General features: G+C 41.5%; 1 protein-coding gene across 1 annotated transcript; it reads left to right on the top strand.

Moving 5' to 3' along the window:
- The first annotated feature begins 18,112 nt into the window (after nucleotides 1–18,112).
- LOC117549240 (serine protease 23-like) lies at nucleotides 18,113–21,042 on the top strand. Its single transcript, XM_034220959.1, has 2 exons — nucleotides 18,113–18,337; nucleotides 19,039–21,042. The coding sequence occupies exons 1-2, from the start codon at nucleotides 18,312–18,314 to the stop codon at nucleotides 20,213–20,215; spliced, it is 1,203 nt and encodes a 400-aa protein (XP_034076850.1). The 5' UTR covers nucleotides 18,113–18,311; the 3' UTR covers nucleotides 20,216–21,042.
- The last annotated feature ends 43 nt before the right edge of the window (nucleotides 21,043–21,085 follow it).

The raw sequence follows: 21,085 nt of genomic DNA, 5'->3' as shown, positions 1-21,085 counted from the left end.
TTAACCTTTTCCCCTGTTTTCTGCAAAAAAGCCTTGATGAACCTACTGAACGCTGCTTGTATGGCACCACACAGCAAAGTTAGCGAGTAGCTGGCAAACAAAGTGGGAGAAAGTGCAAGTTAAAGATACTGTTATGTGAATGGTGATCTCGAAGAAGTCTTTGAAGGCCAAATCATTAAGAGCATATCCATAAACCCCACTGTAAATGTTCCTTTACTATGAGTCACCTGCAAACTTTAGTAATTTGTAAGAATAGAGTATGAAGCTAAAATAATTATCTAGCTAACTACAGCGGACTAAATCTGCCCGCACAATGGACATTCGCTAACTTGACACAAAGTTATGCTTTTGTCTACCTCTGTCTGGAATGAAGGATAGTTTTGTTTTTTTGTGTTACAGTTTTAAATTGACAACTTAGCAACCATTCCAGTTCCTGCATTAGCTATAATATTCATGGACAATAGTGTTAAAATGTTGTAAAATTAATAAATATATATCTTCACCTGAAACAACACCCTAGCTCAGGGGTGTCAAACTCAAGGCCCGGGGGCTAAATCCGGCCCACGACTTCATTTGATGTGGCCTGCAAGAGCTTGCAAAGAATATAATATACAATCAAATTCAAGATTCAAGGCTTTTATTGTCATGTAGCTACAGTGTAGTTATTACAATGAAAATGTCACAGGCTCCTCCAATAGTGCAGCACAATAACACAGATAATAGTGCAAGTAATTAAAATAAAATACAATATAATAGAAATAGTGCATAATAGTCAATATACAAGTAATTGGAATATTGATATATATATATAAATTGATATAAGATGAATGTTATGGATGTTCCTTCAAAAGTTTTGATGTAATTGTTGAATATTTGCTTTCAATTATTTGCCCTAGACTTCTGCTTTCAGACGTAGTTATTTATGAAGTTATTATTACCCTATCCGATAATAATGCAGAGCCAATAATATAATATAATACATTATTTTATATATTATATATTTATATATGTATATTTATATAGTCTTAAAGTTACAACTTTAACTTTGCCCTTTGAGTGCAACCATAATGCTAATGTGGCCCGCGATGAAATTGACTTTGACACCCCTACATAGCTGTTAGAGCTATACAACTAAATGGATCACGGCTGTTTAGTGATGAAACCTCCCGCCGTCAGGATGTTTAAAAACTGATTGAGAAGCAATGAGACAGTTGCAATCAAACTTTTCTCCCTGACAATACATCGAAATGACTCAAAGCTATTTGAAATAATTAATGATGATGAAAACAAGATCTGTTATTGATTAGAGAACCAACAGCTGTTTCCTGATAGACCAGTACAGGCTAAACCCCAGATTCAACCACACCTGCTCCCTTGAGCACATAACAGCATGTCTTACATACTGTATGAACATAATGCACACACGCACACACAAAACCAGGTGACACCTTATGTTCACACACTCTGCACGTCAAAAAAAGGGCACATCCTGACAAAAGTATAGCCTCCACCTATCCTGTTGCTCTCTTCCGATCATAAAGTACATCCTAGACCCAAACACACGCAGGCACACACTGGGAAATGATTTGGACGGTTGCCTAAGGGAAGCAGTAGTTGCAATTTGGACAAACTCCCTATCAGACTTGAATTTATTTCTTTTATTTCCACATTTCGCTTTCTCATTTCCAGAACAAATCTAATTTTGCATTTTAAACTGTACTTCAATCTAAGATATGTCCCATCTTTCTGTTGTGTTTCTTCGTGATTGTATGCATATGAGCATCTGTATGTTATGTGTGTGAGTTCCTAGGAATTGGGCACTTTCCCATGCCTGTTTATGGTCAAACTATGCTCGCAGGGTCGCTCAGTCAGATCACAGCCTGTTGACATGGGAAGAAACAGAGTGAGTGTGGGATGTAGAAAAACAGAGAGGGGGAGAACGAAAAACATATTGCTGCCGCATAGTCATCCCAACATCAGACGGGAAGAAAAAGAAAAACAAGTTACAGCCAGTAGTGAATAAGCCAACTGGAGTGTGTTAACTGTCATGAATTAAGTGTCAAATTGCCTTACACTGCAGGTTTGGAAAGATATCTTCTCTATTTCCCATAATTGAGTCAATGTGTTAGCTTGTAACTGGCAGAGGCTGGCACAGCCTTCTGCAAAACAGAACATTATATTTACTGATATTTTTGGTAGTGACATGTACTCACAATTTGAGTCATTAACAGTGAATGGAATGCAGGCCGGTCCTGTCATCACTTGTTGATCAATTTCAGATCATTCTGTCCGATCGCTATGCACTTGTTCGTGGTCTTTTAATAACTGAGACATAGAGTGTCTCCTGATGTTATGAAAGAACACGTCCCAGTGCAGCTTTAGGTCAGTCTGGCAGTACTAGCTGGAGAAAAAAGTTGTATGCAACAGTTTGGCAGATAACACAGGTAGGTGCCTTAAGAGACTATAGTTTGATCCAGTGTGTGTGTGTGTGTGTGTGTGTGTGTGTGTGTGTGTGTGGACATTTTGGGCATTGAGTAAAACTGGGATAATATTCCCACCGTCATAAAAACACGGAAACCCCCTTGTCCGACTCATCAGAGGTCTCCCCCTGCTGTAAACACACCCCTTCCCACACGGAAGCTCTCATTAAACCGGAACACTCCACGTTTCCTGCTGCTTGGCGATTATGCCTTGATTACGGTTACTATGACAACAGTTGTTTTTTGGCGGCAAGAGAGGTGAAATTATGTCTGTGGAGAATTAGTTTGGTGTGAACTCAGAAGACTGTAACGAGTGTTGCAGCTTTATGGCTGACAAACACCAGCTGAGTTAATTGAGTTTAAACTGTGAAAATGGCCATTATCATGTTCTGATTCATGAGACAAACGATTAAAGCCTTCCAGGCACACAAAACGTGTGAAAGCACTTCTTCTCAAACAAAACACATCAAAAAAGCATTAGGCACAACCATAGGCCTACTGAGTTTGGGGAAAACCGGGCATTACCTGTAACAATTTTGGTAAAAAGACAACTCCAGTGTGAAAAAACAAAATTAAATCTGACTGACAACTAAATGAGACAAAACTGCTGACGTATTTCAGTGTAAAGCCTTTATCTATGCTCTTATGGCATAGGCCACTGTGGTCCCCCATTATACTGAATGAATTGCCCTGACTTTTGAGGATTCATTGTAACAACTTTGGTGATCCTCTGACTTTAGTCCAATCATTCGGTTTATGAGCAAACATATAAAAAGTAAAAGTAAAGACATGCCTACAAGCCTCAGCTGTTCTTTGTATTTAGAGCAAATATAAAACAGTAGTAGGCCAACAACTTAACCAAAGAGTATATGGTATGCATTACAGGTGGTCATCAGCATTTTAGCAGCATTTACATGATGGCATGCTGAGGTTAGCATTTAGCTCAAGTAAAGTGGGATTGTCTGATGCATGACCACGCTACAGCCACAGTTAAAAACAGGTTTAACTTGTTGACACAACCACGCCAAAAGACTGGCCTAATATGAATAAAAGGGCAGCTTTTTCTAACTGAGCTAAAGTGTGTATCTGCTAATGTTCTTAGAGTATTAATAATTTTACAAAAACAATTTTTTTTTAAAGAAAACAAAAGTGTCATCGACATACAAAGTTTGGAAACAAATGTCAGCACTGAATGATCCATTTCAGAAGTGACTCACAAATCCCAACCCTCATCATTATCATCCCACACTCCTAACCCACACAGTACTCCCCTGCGGCATAAGGGAGATAATTGTATCTGGACAAGAGAAATTGGGACAATTGTATCATCACATTTTCTTAGGGGGATGATAATGGTATGCTGGGGGCTTATTATGGTCAGAAGTGATCTTACCGCTAGACTCCATGTTTAAACCATGATAGACCACCTCCGCCTGGCTGGCAGAGTTTAACCTCTGAGCTGTGTTATTGGCAAATACAGAGAGGATCAACTGAGAGATAGAAATAAAGAGATGTTCACCACCATCAGCATAACAGGAAACCTGCAGCTGAATAACATTGTTAATGTTTCGGGTTATCTGAGTCCCACAAATGCAACGTGGTCTGTCCATGCAGCTCTGTGAGGATCAGAGATGAGTACAGTTCCCGCTGAGCAGCAGCACATGCTCAACTTTCTCCTGACATTATACCACAGACTGAACCACTTGCTGCTCTCTCAAAAGTCCACATACACATCTTGAATGTCTGTGCTAAGCAAGTTATTATCTCCACATGTGGGTTTCTCTCAATCACTAACTGATGAAGACTGGAAGATAAATACCTTTTGCTCCGAGAATGAGACAATCTCTGGATTACAGCCACGCAGGGTTTAAAGTTGGATTGGATTCACAGGAATTCCTATTATCTGGGGTTTCTTTGCGGATGGGGGACTGTCACTTTCCTCAGTGTGTGGTTGCTCTCTCAGGGATGGGTGGATGCTCACAGTGACTCAACTTGGAACCAAATGGGAGTGAACTATTTGTTTGAATCAGAGCGGCCTTTGGCAGACTACACCGATGAATTTAAAAAGCATGTTGCTGATATTCTTTGAAATAAATGTTAACAGTATGACTGTTAGAGCTAATATTTTCGATTTTATAAGAAAGGCCACCTAATTGTGACGTCTGTAGTCAACGCACTATAAAGGATTACATTTCCCACGGCACCTGTGCTAAAAGCCACAGTGATGGGCAACCTGTTGAGAGACTCCGTCGAGGAACAGTTTTTAACCGTACACGTACACGTACACACAAATCGTACAAGTACCCTTTAAGTTATGAAGTTATAAGCATTATCAAGAAAGAAAGAATACCTAAGTTGTTTGTTATTTTATTTGAGTTTTGCCTATTTCTTTTGAATATTGTAAAGGCCTATTTTCTTTGTTGCATGTGCAAAAGTTTGTTATTTTATTTTGAGCAAACACATCGCAACATCATCTAAATTATCGGAGGCCAAGCAACACTTCAAACTGTGAGTAATTTAAAGGAAAGAAACGAGTTAGAACTGTCTGTTTAAGGCGTCTAGTGGCTTGATGGAAAGACAAGGAAGGAAGCCACGACAATGACAATACATAAAAAATGTGTCTGACTGGATTCAGTGTTTTGTTTTGAATTATATTATTATTATATTAATTATCACGTTATTTAGATAATCTGTGACAAATGTCCATTTGGTTTATCTGTGGTTATATCAATATGTCCGACAGACATCTCGAACAGTTAGTAGTCGTAGAGATCCTGTTAAAAACAGGACTAGTATGACTATTGAAAATTATATAGGACAAAGACAAACAAAGTTAAAGACAGTTTTTGCCCTCACCACATAATTTCACATTTGTTTGTGTAAACTAAAATCACTTAAAGTGCATTGATGGACTTTACAAACACACAAAGAATCACAGCCCAGCAAAGCTTTCAAAGAAGGAAAGAAGAAACTCAAATTAAAACTAAAACAAGAAACGGAATTCGAAGAGCAGGCTTTTGGTAAAGGCCCTGTCACACTGTCCCGAAATTGACACCCGATGGACACACGATAAAGGAAATGTTCAAATTCGGCTGTGATCGTTGCAACATCGGGCCATTCGTGAGGGCATCTTAAGCCATCGTATGACCGCCGGTGGAGTTTCTCAGGCTCCGGCAGCAACTTCGTGAGCGGCAACTTCGTAAGGCACTCGTGAGGGCATCTTGTCAAATCGTGTCATCTTCGTGTTATCATCGGTGCCATCGGGCATTCACCCTCACTCTGATCGGGGCGAATGCCCGATGGCACCGATGATAACACGATGCCCTCACGATGGCCTTACGAAGGGCACAATTGACACACGAATTCAACACGAAAATGAACCTTCGCAAGGTCCTTCGGCAATTTTTTGGCATGCCAAAGATTTTGCCACCGCTCACGAAGTTGCTGCCGGAGCCTGAGAAACTCCACCGGCGGTCATACGAAGGCTTAAGATGCCCTCACGAATGGCCCGATGTTGCTACGATCACAGCCGAATTTGAACATTTCCTTTATCGTGTGTCCATCGGGTTGTTTTATTGCACAACAAAATCATGTAAATATATTATGTAAATAACCCAATTTGTGTTCTGTGAAACTAAAAAGGATATAATATATTATTTTGAAGGACAGTTGACAGGAAGTTGTTGTTGTTATGGAAACAACATTACGGAGAAAACGTAATATTTTCTACATATAACGACGGATAAAGTAAAGAACAAAGTCTGAAGATATCAGTACAGTATCATAGTACTGTAACATAATTGTTTTTGGTACTTTCATTGCAGTTGTATGTCTTAAATGTAATGTAAATGTTGCCTTCGTGTGTGGTTCGGGGCCATCTTCGTGCGAAATTCACAATTCCATATTCGTGTGTCCATCGGGAGTCAATTTCGGGACAGTGTGACAGGGCCTTAAGGGAATACAACTATTACAAAAGAACAAGAACAAGCTGGTCCTAGAATCATTCCTTTTGTATCTATGATGTCAGATCATGGGTTTATTGTAAAATAATTGCACAAATTATCAGAATTCACAATACTGTTGATGAGTAAATACCACAGAGTTATTTGTAATAAAAGGAATTTCCCTTTTAATGATAAGCCTACATGAGCTTCTAAATTGACCAAATGACATCAGATTATATTCAAGAAAACTTTTGTTATAAAAACACAACTCCTCTCAGCTGTCATGAATATTTCCCATATCTTAAACAAGAATGTGAGTCATTTTCCAAAGCACCAGAGTATCACATGCCAAGTCAAGTGGTGTATTGTGTGTTGTTCCACATCGTGATCCACACTCTTTTGCTTCCTCTATTTTATGACCAAACATGTTAACACTTACTAACATCCTTCGCTGCCCTCTATGGTCAAAAGTTTGAATTCTCTTGCACATCAGACCACATAAAGCTTGAGTGGTTCATTAATGACGTATTTTTGTTGGTGGAACACAGTTAGTTAGGATCGCAAAGGCCCCCTCGTTAAAAGGCAATGGGATTGTCCATTGGGTTTCCGTATACTGCAGAAAATTAAGCTCTGTGGCAGACACACGTTCATGATATACCATTTAATTGTCACTTGTTAGCACCAGCCGTTTTTATGACACGTAGAAGCTTTGGACATTTTCGAGTGGGGTATTCACCTACGTATTTTATGTAATTGAACAAAACGTGAAAATCTCTTCAGCTTGTGTTGACCACATACCTTATTGCAAACATCTAACTACAAGCACGTTCAGAAAACTGTAACTTCGAGACAAGGGAACAGGAAGTCATTTTCGGGATTTAAAGAGGACCTATTATGCAAAATGCACTTTTTGATGTCTTTTATACATAAATATGTGTCCCCGGTGTGTAAGGAGACTCACAAAGTGTCAGAAAATAACACCCTCTCTCTTTTCCTCTATACCCAAATCTCTAAAAATGGGGTATAATGGAGCTGATCCAGATTTACTGCCCATATGACGTAATATCGGCAATGCGGACCCACAGCACTATCAGTAAGTTGCTATCAGAAACAATGCCCGACTGTTTTTGACGTAATATGGTCTTTGTTTACATTAGCAAGCATACTAACACTCAGAGCTAACACAGTACTGGAGAGTATGTGTAAAACAGCAGGAAATAAAAAAGGAACTCTGGTAAACCAGCTAGAGAAAAAGCATTTGAGCTCCATACTGTTTCAGAAATAATCCTTGATGCATTTTTTTTTTTCAAGCTAAGGACCCTGAATCAGCGTTTCTCTAACAGGGCTAAACATAGGTGTAGAGGAAACTTCTGTGTAGCTATGTAGTGGGAGTCACCGACTCAGGAAGGAGACACGGGAAGAGCAGTAGCTTTGATGTCAAACACATGATGGTTTATTTGGAGTTAACGGCCGGAGGATTCACATCACAAGTCCAAGAGTCAGAGGTTCTGACTTCACGGTAGAGTTGCCACGTCAATTCTGAAGAACTCTACCCCAGACCCATGTATTTAGCTAGTTCAGAGAGCATCATCAACATGCTGCATAACAAGATAGAATGATAACACCTCTATCAGCTGACGCTAACAGGCAGGAATAGGGAGACAAAACACTGAGAGCACAGCAGCCAAGGTTACAGGTGCCTGTGCTCAGTCAGGACAGTTTGAACTGATACACTGGGTCAAAGTTATGGGCCTTGGAAAATATTTCCCCAACAATAGGGATATGAGGGATTTCTAAAATGCATAATCTGTTTGGTATTTTGAGCAAAACACATCATAGACATTTTTTTAATATATTTCTATATATTTGAGACCCATAATAAATGCCTAAAAATAGTATAATAGGAGACCTTTAAGACTCATTCCTTCACCACTCTTTTGCTAATGGTTTGGTTGTAAGTGTGCTTTGTTGCACTGGTTGAACAAACCCAAGTGTGATATCACAGTGTGCTGGACTGCACAATTTGAAATAAAGAGCATGGGATCCTCCACACTACTCTCAACTTGGCTGAAGCTGGACCAAAGGATAACAGCTAATAGTGCTAATAACAGCAACAGAGCTTACAGAGCGAACAGTGCTAACCATAGGGTGGGTTAAGGAGATGGAGTTATCAGCTGTATCAGCAATATGGGCGCAGTGCAAAGTGGTAGCCATTAGTGAGCCAGTGGGGAAAACACACTGGCTATGCATCATATATAATGTACATCTAGAAAGGCATTCAGTGCTGCTTTTGCTCTTCTTTTAATGAAAAAATGATCTATTTTAAACAAACAGTCGTCTCTGTGTCGCGCAACACGCGCCTGAACCACAGCCATAACCGCCAGCAGGAGGACCGACCTTGTGATATCACAAGAATCCGGCTGCCTTGTCAGTAACCAAAATAGACAGAGAAGAAAAAATGCAATGTGATTGTTATCAATGCAGACTCCAACATTGAAAAATGTTATGCAAATGTCATATTTGGGAGCAATAACTTTTTTGTTAATACCCAGCAAGGCACTGTCAACTTTGACGAGTATGTGACCATGATGCTTAGTTTATACGAAGAGGGATCACAGAAACAAAACCAAAAGGAAATTATTCACATGCATCGCTGTGTTGATGTTACTGCAATTCAGACTGTTATTGTTGGATTTCTACCAGTAAATACTCCAAACAGTAAACCTCATCACCAAACAACTCCGGGAATTGACTGAGCATCAAGAGTTGAAGTTTCCTTCACTGCAGCTGAGTTTACCATCTCTCTTTATGAGGCATTTAAAGTTATATATCTGTCTGCTGCATTCGACACAGTGAATCATCAGATCCTCCTTCGCACTCTCCAAGAACTTGGAGTTTCAGGCTCTGCACTTTCCCTCCTCGCCTCATACCTCAAAGACCGTACCTACAGGGTTACTTGGAGAGGGTCAGAGTCCGACCCTTGTCAATTAACTACAGGGGTCCCTCAGGGCTCTGTTCTTGGTCCCCTCCTCTTCTCCTTGTACACAAACTCGCTCGGATCTGTCATTAGCCCGCATGGTTTTTCATACCACTGCTACGCTGACGACACCCTATTAATTCTGTCCTTTCCCTGCTCAGAGACCCAGGTTGTCGCACGCATCTCTGCTTGTCTAGCGGACATCTCTCAGTGGATGTCTGCTCACCACCTCAAGCTCAACCTTGACAAGACTGAACTGCTTTTCCTTCCGGGAAAAGATTGTCCCACTCTTGACCTAACAATCAACATCGGCACCTCTGTTGTTTCCCCGACTCAGACTGCAAGGAATCTGGGTGTGACCCTAGATAACAACCTGTCCTTCACTGCAAACATCGCTGCTACAACCCGCTGCTGCAGATACACGCTTTACAACATCAGGAGGATACGTCCCCACCCGACCAAGAAAGCGACGCAGGTTCTGGCCCAGGCTCTCGTCATCTCACGCCTAGACTACTGCAACTGCCTCCTGGCTGGTCTACCTGCATGTGCCATCTGACCTCTGCAGCTCATCCAGAATGCAGCGGCTCGTCTGGTCTTCAACCTTCCTAAATTCTCCCACACCACGCCGCTCCTCCGCTCACTTCACTGGCTGAAAACACGTGGGTTTGCTATCCTGGCTCCAAAATGGTGGAATGAGCTCCTCATTGAAATGAGGACAGCAGATAGCGTGCACATCTTCTGGGGGAGACTGAAAACTCATCTCTTTCGACTCCACTTCGATCGAAATAATTACTAACAAAGAATTGCTAACAAAGCACTTATATACTAATAAAGGGCTGGCTTATATAAAACCAGTTGAGTAGCACTTGAAATATTTTAGCTCTATGAAACCTTATGTACTTATATGATTCTGTTTTCTTCAAGTTTGTATCTTGTTGGTCGAACGCACTTATTGTAAGTCGCTTTGGATAAAAGCGTCAGCTAAATGCAATGTAATGTAATGTAATATATCAAATGTGCTTGCCAACAGTATTTTTTCTTTTTGTCTTTGTCTTGAGCTTTAAACTACCCCCCCCCCCCAAGATTTCACAGAAAATAACTTTGTGTCTGACGCTATCTCATTCTGCTAAACAGCTGTTTCATGGCCTCTAGGGACAAGCGAGAGAAGGGCTGCAGGATGGAAGAGAGTATTCAAACAAGAGACTGAGAGGCACAGAGATGGGAAAATATTAAGGAGGAACAGAGACAGACAGACAGAGAAAGACAGAGGGACATGAAGATAGAGGGTTCAAACATGCAAGGCCGTCGACACTTGCTTGATTGTGTCCGAAGCAAGAGGAGGAGAGTGGGACGAATAAAAAAAATAACATGAACTGTACTCAGGGGAATGTGGGTTTCCTTGACAACAGCAGGCATAGCCAAACAAACAGGCCCTTTCATAACAACTCAAAACAAACATGAAATGTCTCGCTTATTAGCACCCAGCCATTGGTAAAAATAAAGGGCCACCCATCTCTGTTATCCTACAGGATAAATGTCCCCCCTACATTCTTGTTATACATTCTACAATATACATTTGAGCTTCCGAGCTCCATATTTCAAATTGTTTGCGAGTAGACAGAGAATGTGGTTATCAAAGCTCAGGGAACTTTGGATGTAGATGAAAATGTGAAAAACCAGATCATCTGAGTTAACAGAACAACAGAAGGATAAGATGCTGGCAGACCCTCTTGCCCCAGATACTGCTACACAAAGAGAGTGGTATGTGTTTGGGGGGAAGTTTTATAATTCTAGAGTTGTGCTATGGGATGGGTGGGGTCTGGATTATTCAGAGCTGTGTTTGATGAGCCAGCAGGTCCACCCTGTGTCCTGGCAAAGGTGCTAATGGATAATCAGTTGCAGGAGACTTGCATCACTTTAAAGCAATAGTGAGACAAACGTATTTGCTTTTCTTCCAGAGAGTTGATGAGAACTTTTATATTTGCACCTTGAACATAAAGCTATAGCCAACATCTGATTAGCTCAGCACACAGACTAGAAACAGGGGGAAACGGCTATCCTGTCTCTGTCCAATAGAAGACTAGATCACATCTTGTGATAGGATCACACCAGACGTAATGCTTAATGGGGCCAGGGAATGAAGCCGATGGGCTAATGGCCCCTTTCCCCGAAGTGCCCGTTCTCGGACCACCTCATCTCTGAACTTGCGGCTTCATTTTGATCTCAACAATCCTGTGCATCTTCAAGGACCTCACTGAACTTTTTTTTTTAATTAGTGAACTTTTGAGGTGCTTGTAGGTGGATCTAGGTCCCTTAAACAGACATAGCTTGTTTTCAGTCGGTATGCTAAGCTACGCTGGCAAGTGGCTAGCTTTACAAACACACGAGTGGTATAAACTGACTTCTCATCCAACTTTCCTTCCGAATGCCAATAAATGTATTTCCTAAAGTGGCAATCTCTTGCTTACATTGCTTCAGTCAATCCTTTACGAAGTCCACATACAAACAAATAGCTGCAGGACAGGGAGAGCCAACTGTTCAGCAATGCATGACTCCACAAACACCCCCACCCCTCTTGTTCTTTCTTTCTTTCCCTCCTTCTTTCTGGGGCAGTTGAGCCTAATGAAATCATTACATAGCATAAAGTCTAACAACAGTTTGCACAGTTTCAGCAGGGGTCGGTCAAGTGGAAATCAAACTTCCAACGTTGGCATCAGATCACTCTGCCCACTGAACTAATTCCGAGCACAATAGCAGCGAGGTCACTTCTGAATGTAAATGTCAGATTTCAGAGAGAATAATCACATCCATATAATTTGAACTGAGTGAGGGTTTTGTTGTGAAATGAACAGCTTTCTCCCAAGTGAAGAGTCTTTTGTGATTAATGCCAAGAGTCAGGAAGGTGATCAACCCGATTAATTAACATTGTGGAAAGCCTGTTCGATGTATGTGTGTTACATAATTATTTGATGGCATTTGTGGATGTGTTTGTGTGAGACAAAGAGAGAGCAGGAGGGGGAATGTTGCCCGATCCAAAGAATGAATGTGGGTCAGTGTGTGTGTGATGAGTAGGTCACAGTATGTGACACACTCACTCTCTCACACACACTCACTCTCTCACACACACTCACTCTCTCACACACACTCACTCTCACATACTGCTGGACACACACACACCCAGAATTTTGGCCCTCTTCTCCTCCCGAATTGAACATCGCAGAAACTACATTCAAACATCAAAACGTTCAGCTCGGTCGGGAATTAATTCCAGAGATACATCCCCTAATTCATCACATTTTTAACATTGAAGTCAATGGAGAAACTCTTCAGACTTGAAAAATCTTCAAAATCTTCATGCGACTTCAACTGCTAACTGTTCCTTCATACTTTCACTCAGAAACCTCATTCCAACTTTAAAATGTTACACATCTTCCTGACATTATTCATATTAAACAACTTTTAAATCAAATTCAGACTTTTTGAAATATTAAACATTGTTTAGACCTTGTTAAATACGTTTTCTTCAGATTTTAACATTAACTAGAGTGTGTGATGTCACAGCTAGGGTAGAACCTCTTGAAATTTGCCTTCATATATTTTTTTTAAAACTGCCATAATTCCCAAACCCTACATTCCTGAGACATAATTGTTCATGACAAACGTAGGAAAACATCTCGTAGCTTGAAAAATGACAAATAATTAAACAAAATGCCTCTTGAGGGCATGAAGTGACAAAAACGTTCAACATGCCTCCATTAAAGCCCATTGTAATTTTAGGCTGATATTTCCTCACGGAGCAGCCGCACACCTTTAGTTAAATTGCCAAAAATGACACATTATTAACCCGAAAGTACACACAAATTACACTTCAGATGCTCAACTTCCTTGACATGCTTCACGTTTTGAAATTCCACAGATATCTGTTACGTTCACATGTAAGAGGTTTATCTCTCATTCAGAACAATGGAAACCTGTGATCTCTACACACCTCGTTAGTTCAAATATAAACACCTGTGTCATGGGACACAATGATGTCATAACTCCAACTGACATGCTCAGAGCAGCAGACTTCAGATAAAGGATAATGGTCCTGCCCTCAACAGCTCTACGTCAATTATGGGGTGTCATCATCATATGCCAAGAGGGAGAGAAGAGAGAGAGAGGGTGATCAAGAGTAATGTAATAAAACACGGTGTTCTCATAACTTCAGTGAAAATACTCCAAACAGCCCAAAACTTCACAGGTAACGATGCAGCCATCAACGCATCTAAGCGTATTATGGGGTGTCATCAAATCAGTGACGTGCGGTGAGGCACTGACTCTTTCAGTGTCAGATTTACAAATATTATATTCTGACCTTAATCGAAATATTCTGTTATTTTCAAAAGCTTTTTTGGTCTGATGTTTCGATTCATTTTAAACAGACCGTTCAACAAAAGGATACCCACAATCTAAATATTGGATTGTTCTTTCTAAGTAAGAACCAATTTTCATTACCAATGTGGTCTTACCTTGACTTGAAGATGAAGTCCATGCTATCCTTCTGGACAACAATCTCTATTACTTTTTTGTAAAAGTCCTCCTTATCTTCCTCTAGTTTCAAAAGTCTAGCTTGTTGTTCGCGTCTATACCGTCTCTGCGTAGAATAACAGTAGCAACAAGGACCTGTGGGCTCACGTGCTCCCCCTTCAGTGCGGCAGAGGTTATGGCTGCCTCCCCTGGTGCTTTTTTCATTGCCGTCGTACGGCGAGCCTAAATATCATATATACGTGAAATAAGTTATTTAGAGACTATGGATGGCGAGGATAAATGTAATAAAGGGATCTACAAACATTACATTGGTGACCTACAGTGAGATGGTAACAGGCATGCGCTTAGTGCCCGCTTTCCAGCCAGTTTCTGTGAGGTGACGCATTTTGAGGTGAGGCAGAGCTCATCTGTGCCTCACCTCACCACACAGTACTGGCTTGAGCGCGCTCACAAAATAAGTGCCCGCGCTAAATTAGTGCCCGCGCTCCAGCCAGTTACTGTGGGCTTACGTGAGGCAGAGCTCGTCCCTGCCTCACTCCTCATCGCTCCCATGTAGTTGTAGCGGAGCTCGACAAATTTGCTGATTTTGACTATAAAAAGCGATTGGAATCATACATAAATCACATTTACAACACAGATCAGTGGAGACATTTTATTATTATTACTATTTAGTTTTTCTTTAGTTGTTTTTCCGTTACATTGTAGTATGGCCAGTCTATGAGTATGACAGGTGAGGCTCTGCCTCCCCTGCCTCCCCTGACTGCACGTCGCTGCATCAAATGCCGTTGCCATTGCGACAGACCACTTGCCATGAAACAGGATGTCGCTGTAAGTCCAATCGACACGGTGCAATCGTCCCCCAATCTTCACTTGTAGGCCTATATCACCGGTCCATGCCTCAACAGCTATACGCCAAATCTGAGATCTCACCAGGGGCGGATCTACCGGGGTGGCATGGGGTGGCAACTGCCACCCTAAACAATAGCCTTGCCACCCCAGCTGCCACCCCAGTTGGCATCTTTGTTTTGAAAGAAAAGTTGTGGCTCATCGGACATTTATGAGATAAAGTCTCTAATGTCCGGGTGCAAGTGAATGCAGCACAATATGCACATCATGTAACCCCTCCCCCGGTCCTGGCGCGAGAGTGGAAATATGATTGGTGGCGAATTCACTTGAACGGGGGGACGGCGCAAAACGAGAAGCCTTTCGGACCCAAGCACTGAAGGAATGAGGTAGTTGCGGTCTACAATGACAGAGAAGAGACTGTCAGTTTGGCTGTACTCAGCATTGAATCAAAACGCACTACAGCTGTTGATCTTAATACGTTTGTGAGGCGTTTTGCTGAACAAAATAGTAATCGCCGCATTCAGCTGTAATAGACATGTCAACTTGATGCTCTGCTCACGGATGACTCGATGAGAATAACAAACTGTTAAGATGATGACCTTGTATGCGTGTATATATTTGTTTTTCTTTGAGGGGGTCTGCCACCAAAAAACAGTTTTAAGTCCTGAGAAAGTAAAATAAGACGGTGTGTAAAACTACACTGCCCAGTCAACAGAAAGTAACCACTTTGATTTAACTAGGCCAGTAGGTAAGGACCTTCCACTGGATAATAACTGCAGCGATGTTTTAGCTGAATACACGTTTAACCCTAACTGATGCAGTTAGTCACTTCTTTAATGTTTGTTCTTTCTGATGTAAAGTCAAGGTTGTAACTGTATATCAATAATTATATAATTACTTGTTTTTCAAATTTGAAGGAGGGTGAGCAAGCATCTTGATGAACATTCATCATTAACTCCTCCAAAAAATATAGTTTATTCAATAATAAATGAATATGTGAATCATAACAGTTCTTCACTATATCTGTAAAGCGTCTTTGAGCACCTGTAAAAACACTAACAAATTAAATCTATTATTATTATTTATTAACAGTGATTGACAGCTGATAGGAATAATATGATTGTTAATAGTATCATATTCATTCAGACAAACATCAATGAGACAGTTAATTAATGTACTTATTGCAGCAGTCTGCATAGATTTGGTACCCCTACTGGTCTAAGAGTGAAACAAACTCATTCAGTTATTGTTCAGTTAAAATTCATTAAATTACGTCTGCCACCTTGTAAGGCTTTACTGATGTGCCACAATAATATCACCTATGTGATTGAGTTAAAATATTAATATTGTGGCTTTCCAAGTTAACATTGATTGTAGGGGTGTAACGGTTCACAAACATTTCGGTTCGGTACATACCTCAGTTTTTAGGTCACGGTTCGGTTCGGTACGTTTTCGGTATAGCAGAAAAAATTATCACAAAACATTAAATATTTTTTTAAAATTATTATTAAACTGTGACTAATGTATTCAAATAAATACAAAATATAGTAAAATAAACATTAAGGTGCAGCATTTCGATGAACTGAAATAATCTGTATTTGAACTGTACTAGTACCTAAGCAGCCAGCTTGACATTAGGACTTGCTTGTCATTGTATTTTCATGTTGTTTAAAGAAAGATGAACTTGTCCACATTGCTTGCTGAAAGGGCAGATCTGCTGGCAATAACAATGTCTCCTGCTGTGGATAACACCCTCTCTAGGGACAGTGGCAGCAGATACAGCCAGGTAGCGCTTTGCTAACATGGCAACATAAGGATATTTGGCGTTTGTAATAGCTTTGGCTCGGTCTGAACTCTTTGCGAGTGGTGGAGGCTTAAATGCTAGTGGGAGTTGGGTTTGCACTTCAGTCTTTTTTCTTTTGGTACCGGTGATATTCACATTCGGGTGATGCCTTTTCAAATGAGTGTGATGTATTGCCAGCCGCGTAACCAATGTTAGTTGAACAATGCCGACAAACAGCTTTGGTTCGGTCCACCTGTCTTTGTCCTTCATCCTTGTACGTAACTGCGAAATCAAAATGTTCCCAAACCGGAGACTTCAATGATGCTGGAGGATTTTCAGCTCAACTTTATCTGCGTTCGCCATTTCGACAGTTCCTCAAATTACTGACTACATTTGAACGCATCCCTGTGACTAGCTCTCATAGTATGCCTCTCGTCCAATGAAATGACTTGGTCGCTCTATGATATAGATTACTTCCAGAAAGTTGTTCATGTTCTCAATTTTTTACGTTTAACGCTATATTCGTTCGGTACACACGTGTACCGAACCGAAGGGCCCGTACCAAATAATTTCAGTACGGGTACGTGTACCGTTACACCCCTAATTGATTGATATGATTGCGATTTAAATCAGCATATACTTCTGTCAGGGGATGCCACCCCTCAAAATCTCCTGCCACCCTCTTGCCACCCCATGAATATTTGTCTAGATCCGCCCCTGGATCTCACCATATGCCGTTTCCATGGAAACGCATCCCTCACCATAAAACATGATGTCGCTATGACTCCTATGCAAATGTTCAAAAAGTGCTCAAACTTCACACGTGTGGCAACAGTCCAGCCGTGAAGACATCTACGGGACAGTTTTTAGATTTCCTCAAATGCCGTTGCCTTGGCAACACAATGCTCGCCTTGAAACGCGGCTTATAACTTCAGTGAAAATACTCCAAACGCCCGAAAACTTCACAGGTTTGGTAAAGATGCAGCCATCAACGCATCTAAGCGTATTATGGGATGTCATCAAATGCCGTTGGCATGGCGACAGATCATTCGCCATCAAGTTAGTTCAAAAGTTTGCAGTTCAAATATTCTGCTGCTTTTCCAAGCCTTTTTACTTTCTTTTCTTCTCTCATCACACATTCAAGCCCCCAGTGTTCATGTATCATTTCAATCTAAATTCTTCACTTTCTTCTTACACATTACATTTCAGCATAGCAGTTTAGCGTCAGCTTTTCAGCATAAAGCATTCCCACTAGCAATTTCTTCTTTCTCTAGTTGATAAATGCAGCCCTAATTGAATGCGTGTAATAGCCAAAGTGCAACAAAAATATTCAAAACAAATGCATTATATTCAACTAAAGACAAAACAGATTTCCTATTAACTTCCGCTTTCTGTTGAAGTGAAGCGATAAGGGATTTACAGAAGTAAATTGTTAACCAGCAGCATTGATATGATGCGTCACATGACCATGTCGGGGTCGGATATGCATGCTCATTCACTCATTGTGTGTATCACGCCTGCAGATGTGACAGTGTGGCAGACAGCAGACCGCCTCCTCCAGCAGCACACAATGATCCAACTCTTCATCGACTCAAGTCGTCAGTTCCTGAGAGGAGCGCCGAGAAGCCTCTGTCCTTTGTAGCAGGAGTGTTCACCAGATAAACCCCCATCGCGGGATCTGCCTGTTTTGGTTTGAGGCGGGTTTCCCCCTCCGTGTTCATACACCGGCTCACCTGCAGAAGTTAAAAACCATGCGACCCCGGGCTGCGCTCCCCCGGTAAGTCACCTTTATGTGCGGTTTGTCCATGCTCGGAAAAACTTTACAAGTCAATTTAGAGAAGTTCCTAAGCAGTTAACTGCGATGTTAAATGTTAACTGTACTGTTAAAATGTAATTGATGCAGTGGTAAAATAAACGATGTATAGTTTACAGATGTTTTTCCCCCCTACAAATAATGTACATTTTGATTAATTCAGTTACTCAATGTGTGAATGACTTGCAAGATGCAAATGTCATGCTATATATTTTAGATAGGTGTTACTTATATGTCTTGTGTAACCCTGAACCCACAAATAGAGACTACAGTCAGTAGAACAAAATGTTATTTAGCTACTTTTGAAGGTTTAAGGTCCAATTCCCAGACCACTTAAGGAATTTTCCATCAGAGTATAGTGGCCTGATCTTTGCCCTATTCTTCATTTTTGCAGCATTACAACAGCGGAAGTTTACAGCTGCCAAATTCCAGGGCAGAAAAAAAAATCCTCAAGTTGAAATCCTCCTCCTCAATTCCCATAGTTGTAGTTGTGAATTCATGACGCTGACTTTAGGAGTGGGAATTTCTCTTCATGCAGACAGCAAGAGTGGCACGGACATCCAATCACATTCAACAGAGACTCTTGAGTTATGCAGAAATGTTCGAGTCTGACAGGAATGGGTCTTCAATTAGTTTTCCTGATCTGTCCTTCTGTCCATCCACAGGTTTCCCTCCATTCTATTTCTCCTCTTCCTTCCCCCTGTTTTTTCCTCTTCCTCCCGCCCCCAGTGGGTTCCCCAGCGTGTCCCTGTGGTCCTCGCACAGCAGACGGAGGCTCGATCAGCCCCTCACTTCCTGTCTCCGGCCCGCTTGGACGTCAGCTCCCCCTGTGACCCAGAATGCCACAAGAAGGCTCCTCGTCCAAGCTACTGGGACCTGCAACGTCTTCTGGCCTATGAGACACTCAACTCGGATGGGCAGCTTACTGAGACAGCTGTTGCGATCTATGGCTACGACCCCAACACGAGTCCGGCCTATTCCTCTGGGTCTTCTGGGAAGGCCCAGCGGTCACATGTCAGGAGGAAGCGACAGGTCTTTGGCCATGATGGGCGTTTTAGCATTTCTGGGCAGAACCACTTGCTGAAATATCCATTCTCAGTGGCCGTCAAGCTGTCCACTGGGTGTTCTGGTACATTGGTTGGTGACCGTCACGTTCTCACAGCTGCTCATTGTGTTCATGATGGTAAGAACTATGTGAAAGGAGCCCAGAAGCTCCGGGTTGGGTTTCTAAAAACGAAGCATCAAGACACACAGGCGTTGTCCTTTGACCTTTCCTCCAACTTCACCAACCATGTTGAAGGTGGCCACGTTCCTTACGCCCCACCAACAAACGACAAAATGAAGTTCCAGTGGATCAGAGCGAAGCGCACACATGTGCCTAAAGGATGGATTAAAGGGAATGCCAATGACATAGGAATGGACTATGACTACGCTTTGCTTGAGCTCAAGAAACCCCACAAACGCCGCCATATGAAGTTAGGAGTCAGCCCCCCCGCTCTGAGGCTGCCCGGTCGACGAGTCCACTTCTCAGGGTTTGACAATGACCGTTCAGGCAAGCTTGTGTATCGGTTCTGCCGGGCCGGCGAGGAGACGTCCGACCTGCTGTACCAGCATTGTGATGCTCAGCCCGGGGCCAGCGGGTCAGGGGTCTACGCCCGGATGTGGGATGGGCAGCGCCGGCGCTGGGAGAGGAAGGTGATCGGTGTATTTTCTGGGCATCAGTGGGTCGAGCGACAAGGGGCGTCTCAGGAATTTAATGTTGCAGTGAGAATCACACCTCTCAAATACGCTCAGATCTGCTACTGGATAAAGGGAAACTTTGTGGACTGCCGAGAAGGGTAAGGGGTGTAGCAACAAACTGGATCATTGGGGGCTGAAACAACTCAACCCACCACTAGTAACACTGACATAAAATCAAAAATAAACATCAACATTTAGTTTCCCCTGATCACATATGGCAATATCAATAATGTAAATACACACCCAAATCCAGTAGTGACACTAAACATAGTAAACAGGACCGATTCATTTCCAAAATACTTAGTTTTGTATCTTCTCTCCCATTTCTCAAATATGACAACGTTTTACATGTGTATTAACTTGAAAAAGTGTAAGTCATGTGGTTTTGCAGAACAGAGGCACACTTATCCGTTTCCTGGAACAATTTTCTTGTTGATAATTTCATCTGGAAGACACTCATATCTGGAACATGCATGGACTGATATAAAACAGGTCATCAGATCACAAGGAGCAGGACTGGGAAAAGGATTTCACTATGTATTCTAGCCTTTTAGTGTGCTTATACTAAAGATTGCACTGTTTAAACTCTTGAAGTTTCTCTACTGAAAAGTAGGATTTGTGTGGATGAATGTACAAATCAGCAACCAAAGGTGCCTGCAGTTTCTCTTTTAAAGATGTGTCTTCTCTCAGTGGACAAACTAGTTATCTACATAGAGTGCTCTGTCAGCTACACAAACTGTGTTTTGGAGGTATATTTAACTTGTTACACAGAAATATTTTAGACGACTGCAGATTACTTGTTTTTATGAAGCCCATTTTGTTGAGCTTTATACATTAATGCTTAGCTCCCTCTGGTGGCAAACATAAACATAAATAACAAATGTTATGTCTCAGAAACTGAACGGAATGAAATATATGCTCTGAAATAAGCAAATGTTTCAAATGTGTTTCTTTTCCAGCAGGCAACATGTC

The sequence above is a fragment of the Gymnodraco acuticeps genome, unplaced genomic scaffold (assembly GCF_902827175.1).
Source record: "Gymnodraco acuticeps unplaced genomic scaffold, fGymAcu1.1, whole genome shotgun sequence".
Classification (NCBI taxonomy): Eukaryota; Metazoa; Chordata; class Actinopteri; order Perciformes; family Bathydraconidae; genus Gymnodraco; species Gymnodraco acuticeps.
Note: the sequence above shows the minus strand (reverse complement) of the source record. Positions and strands in the feature narration are given on the sequence as shown.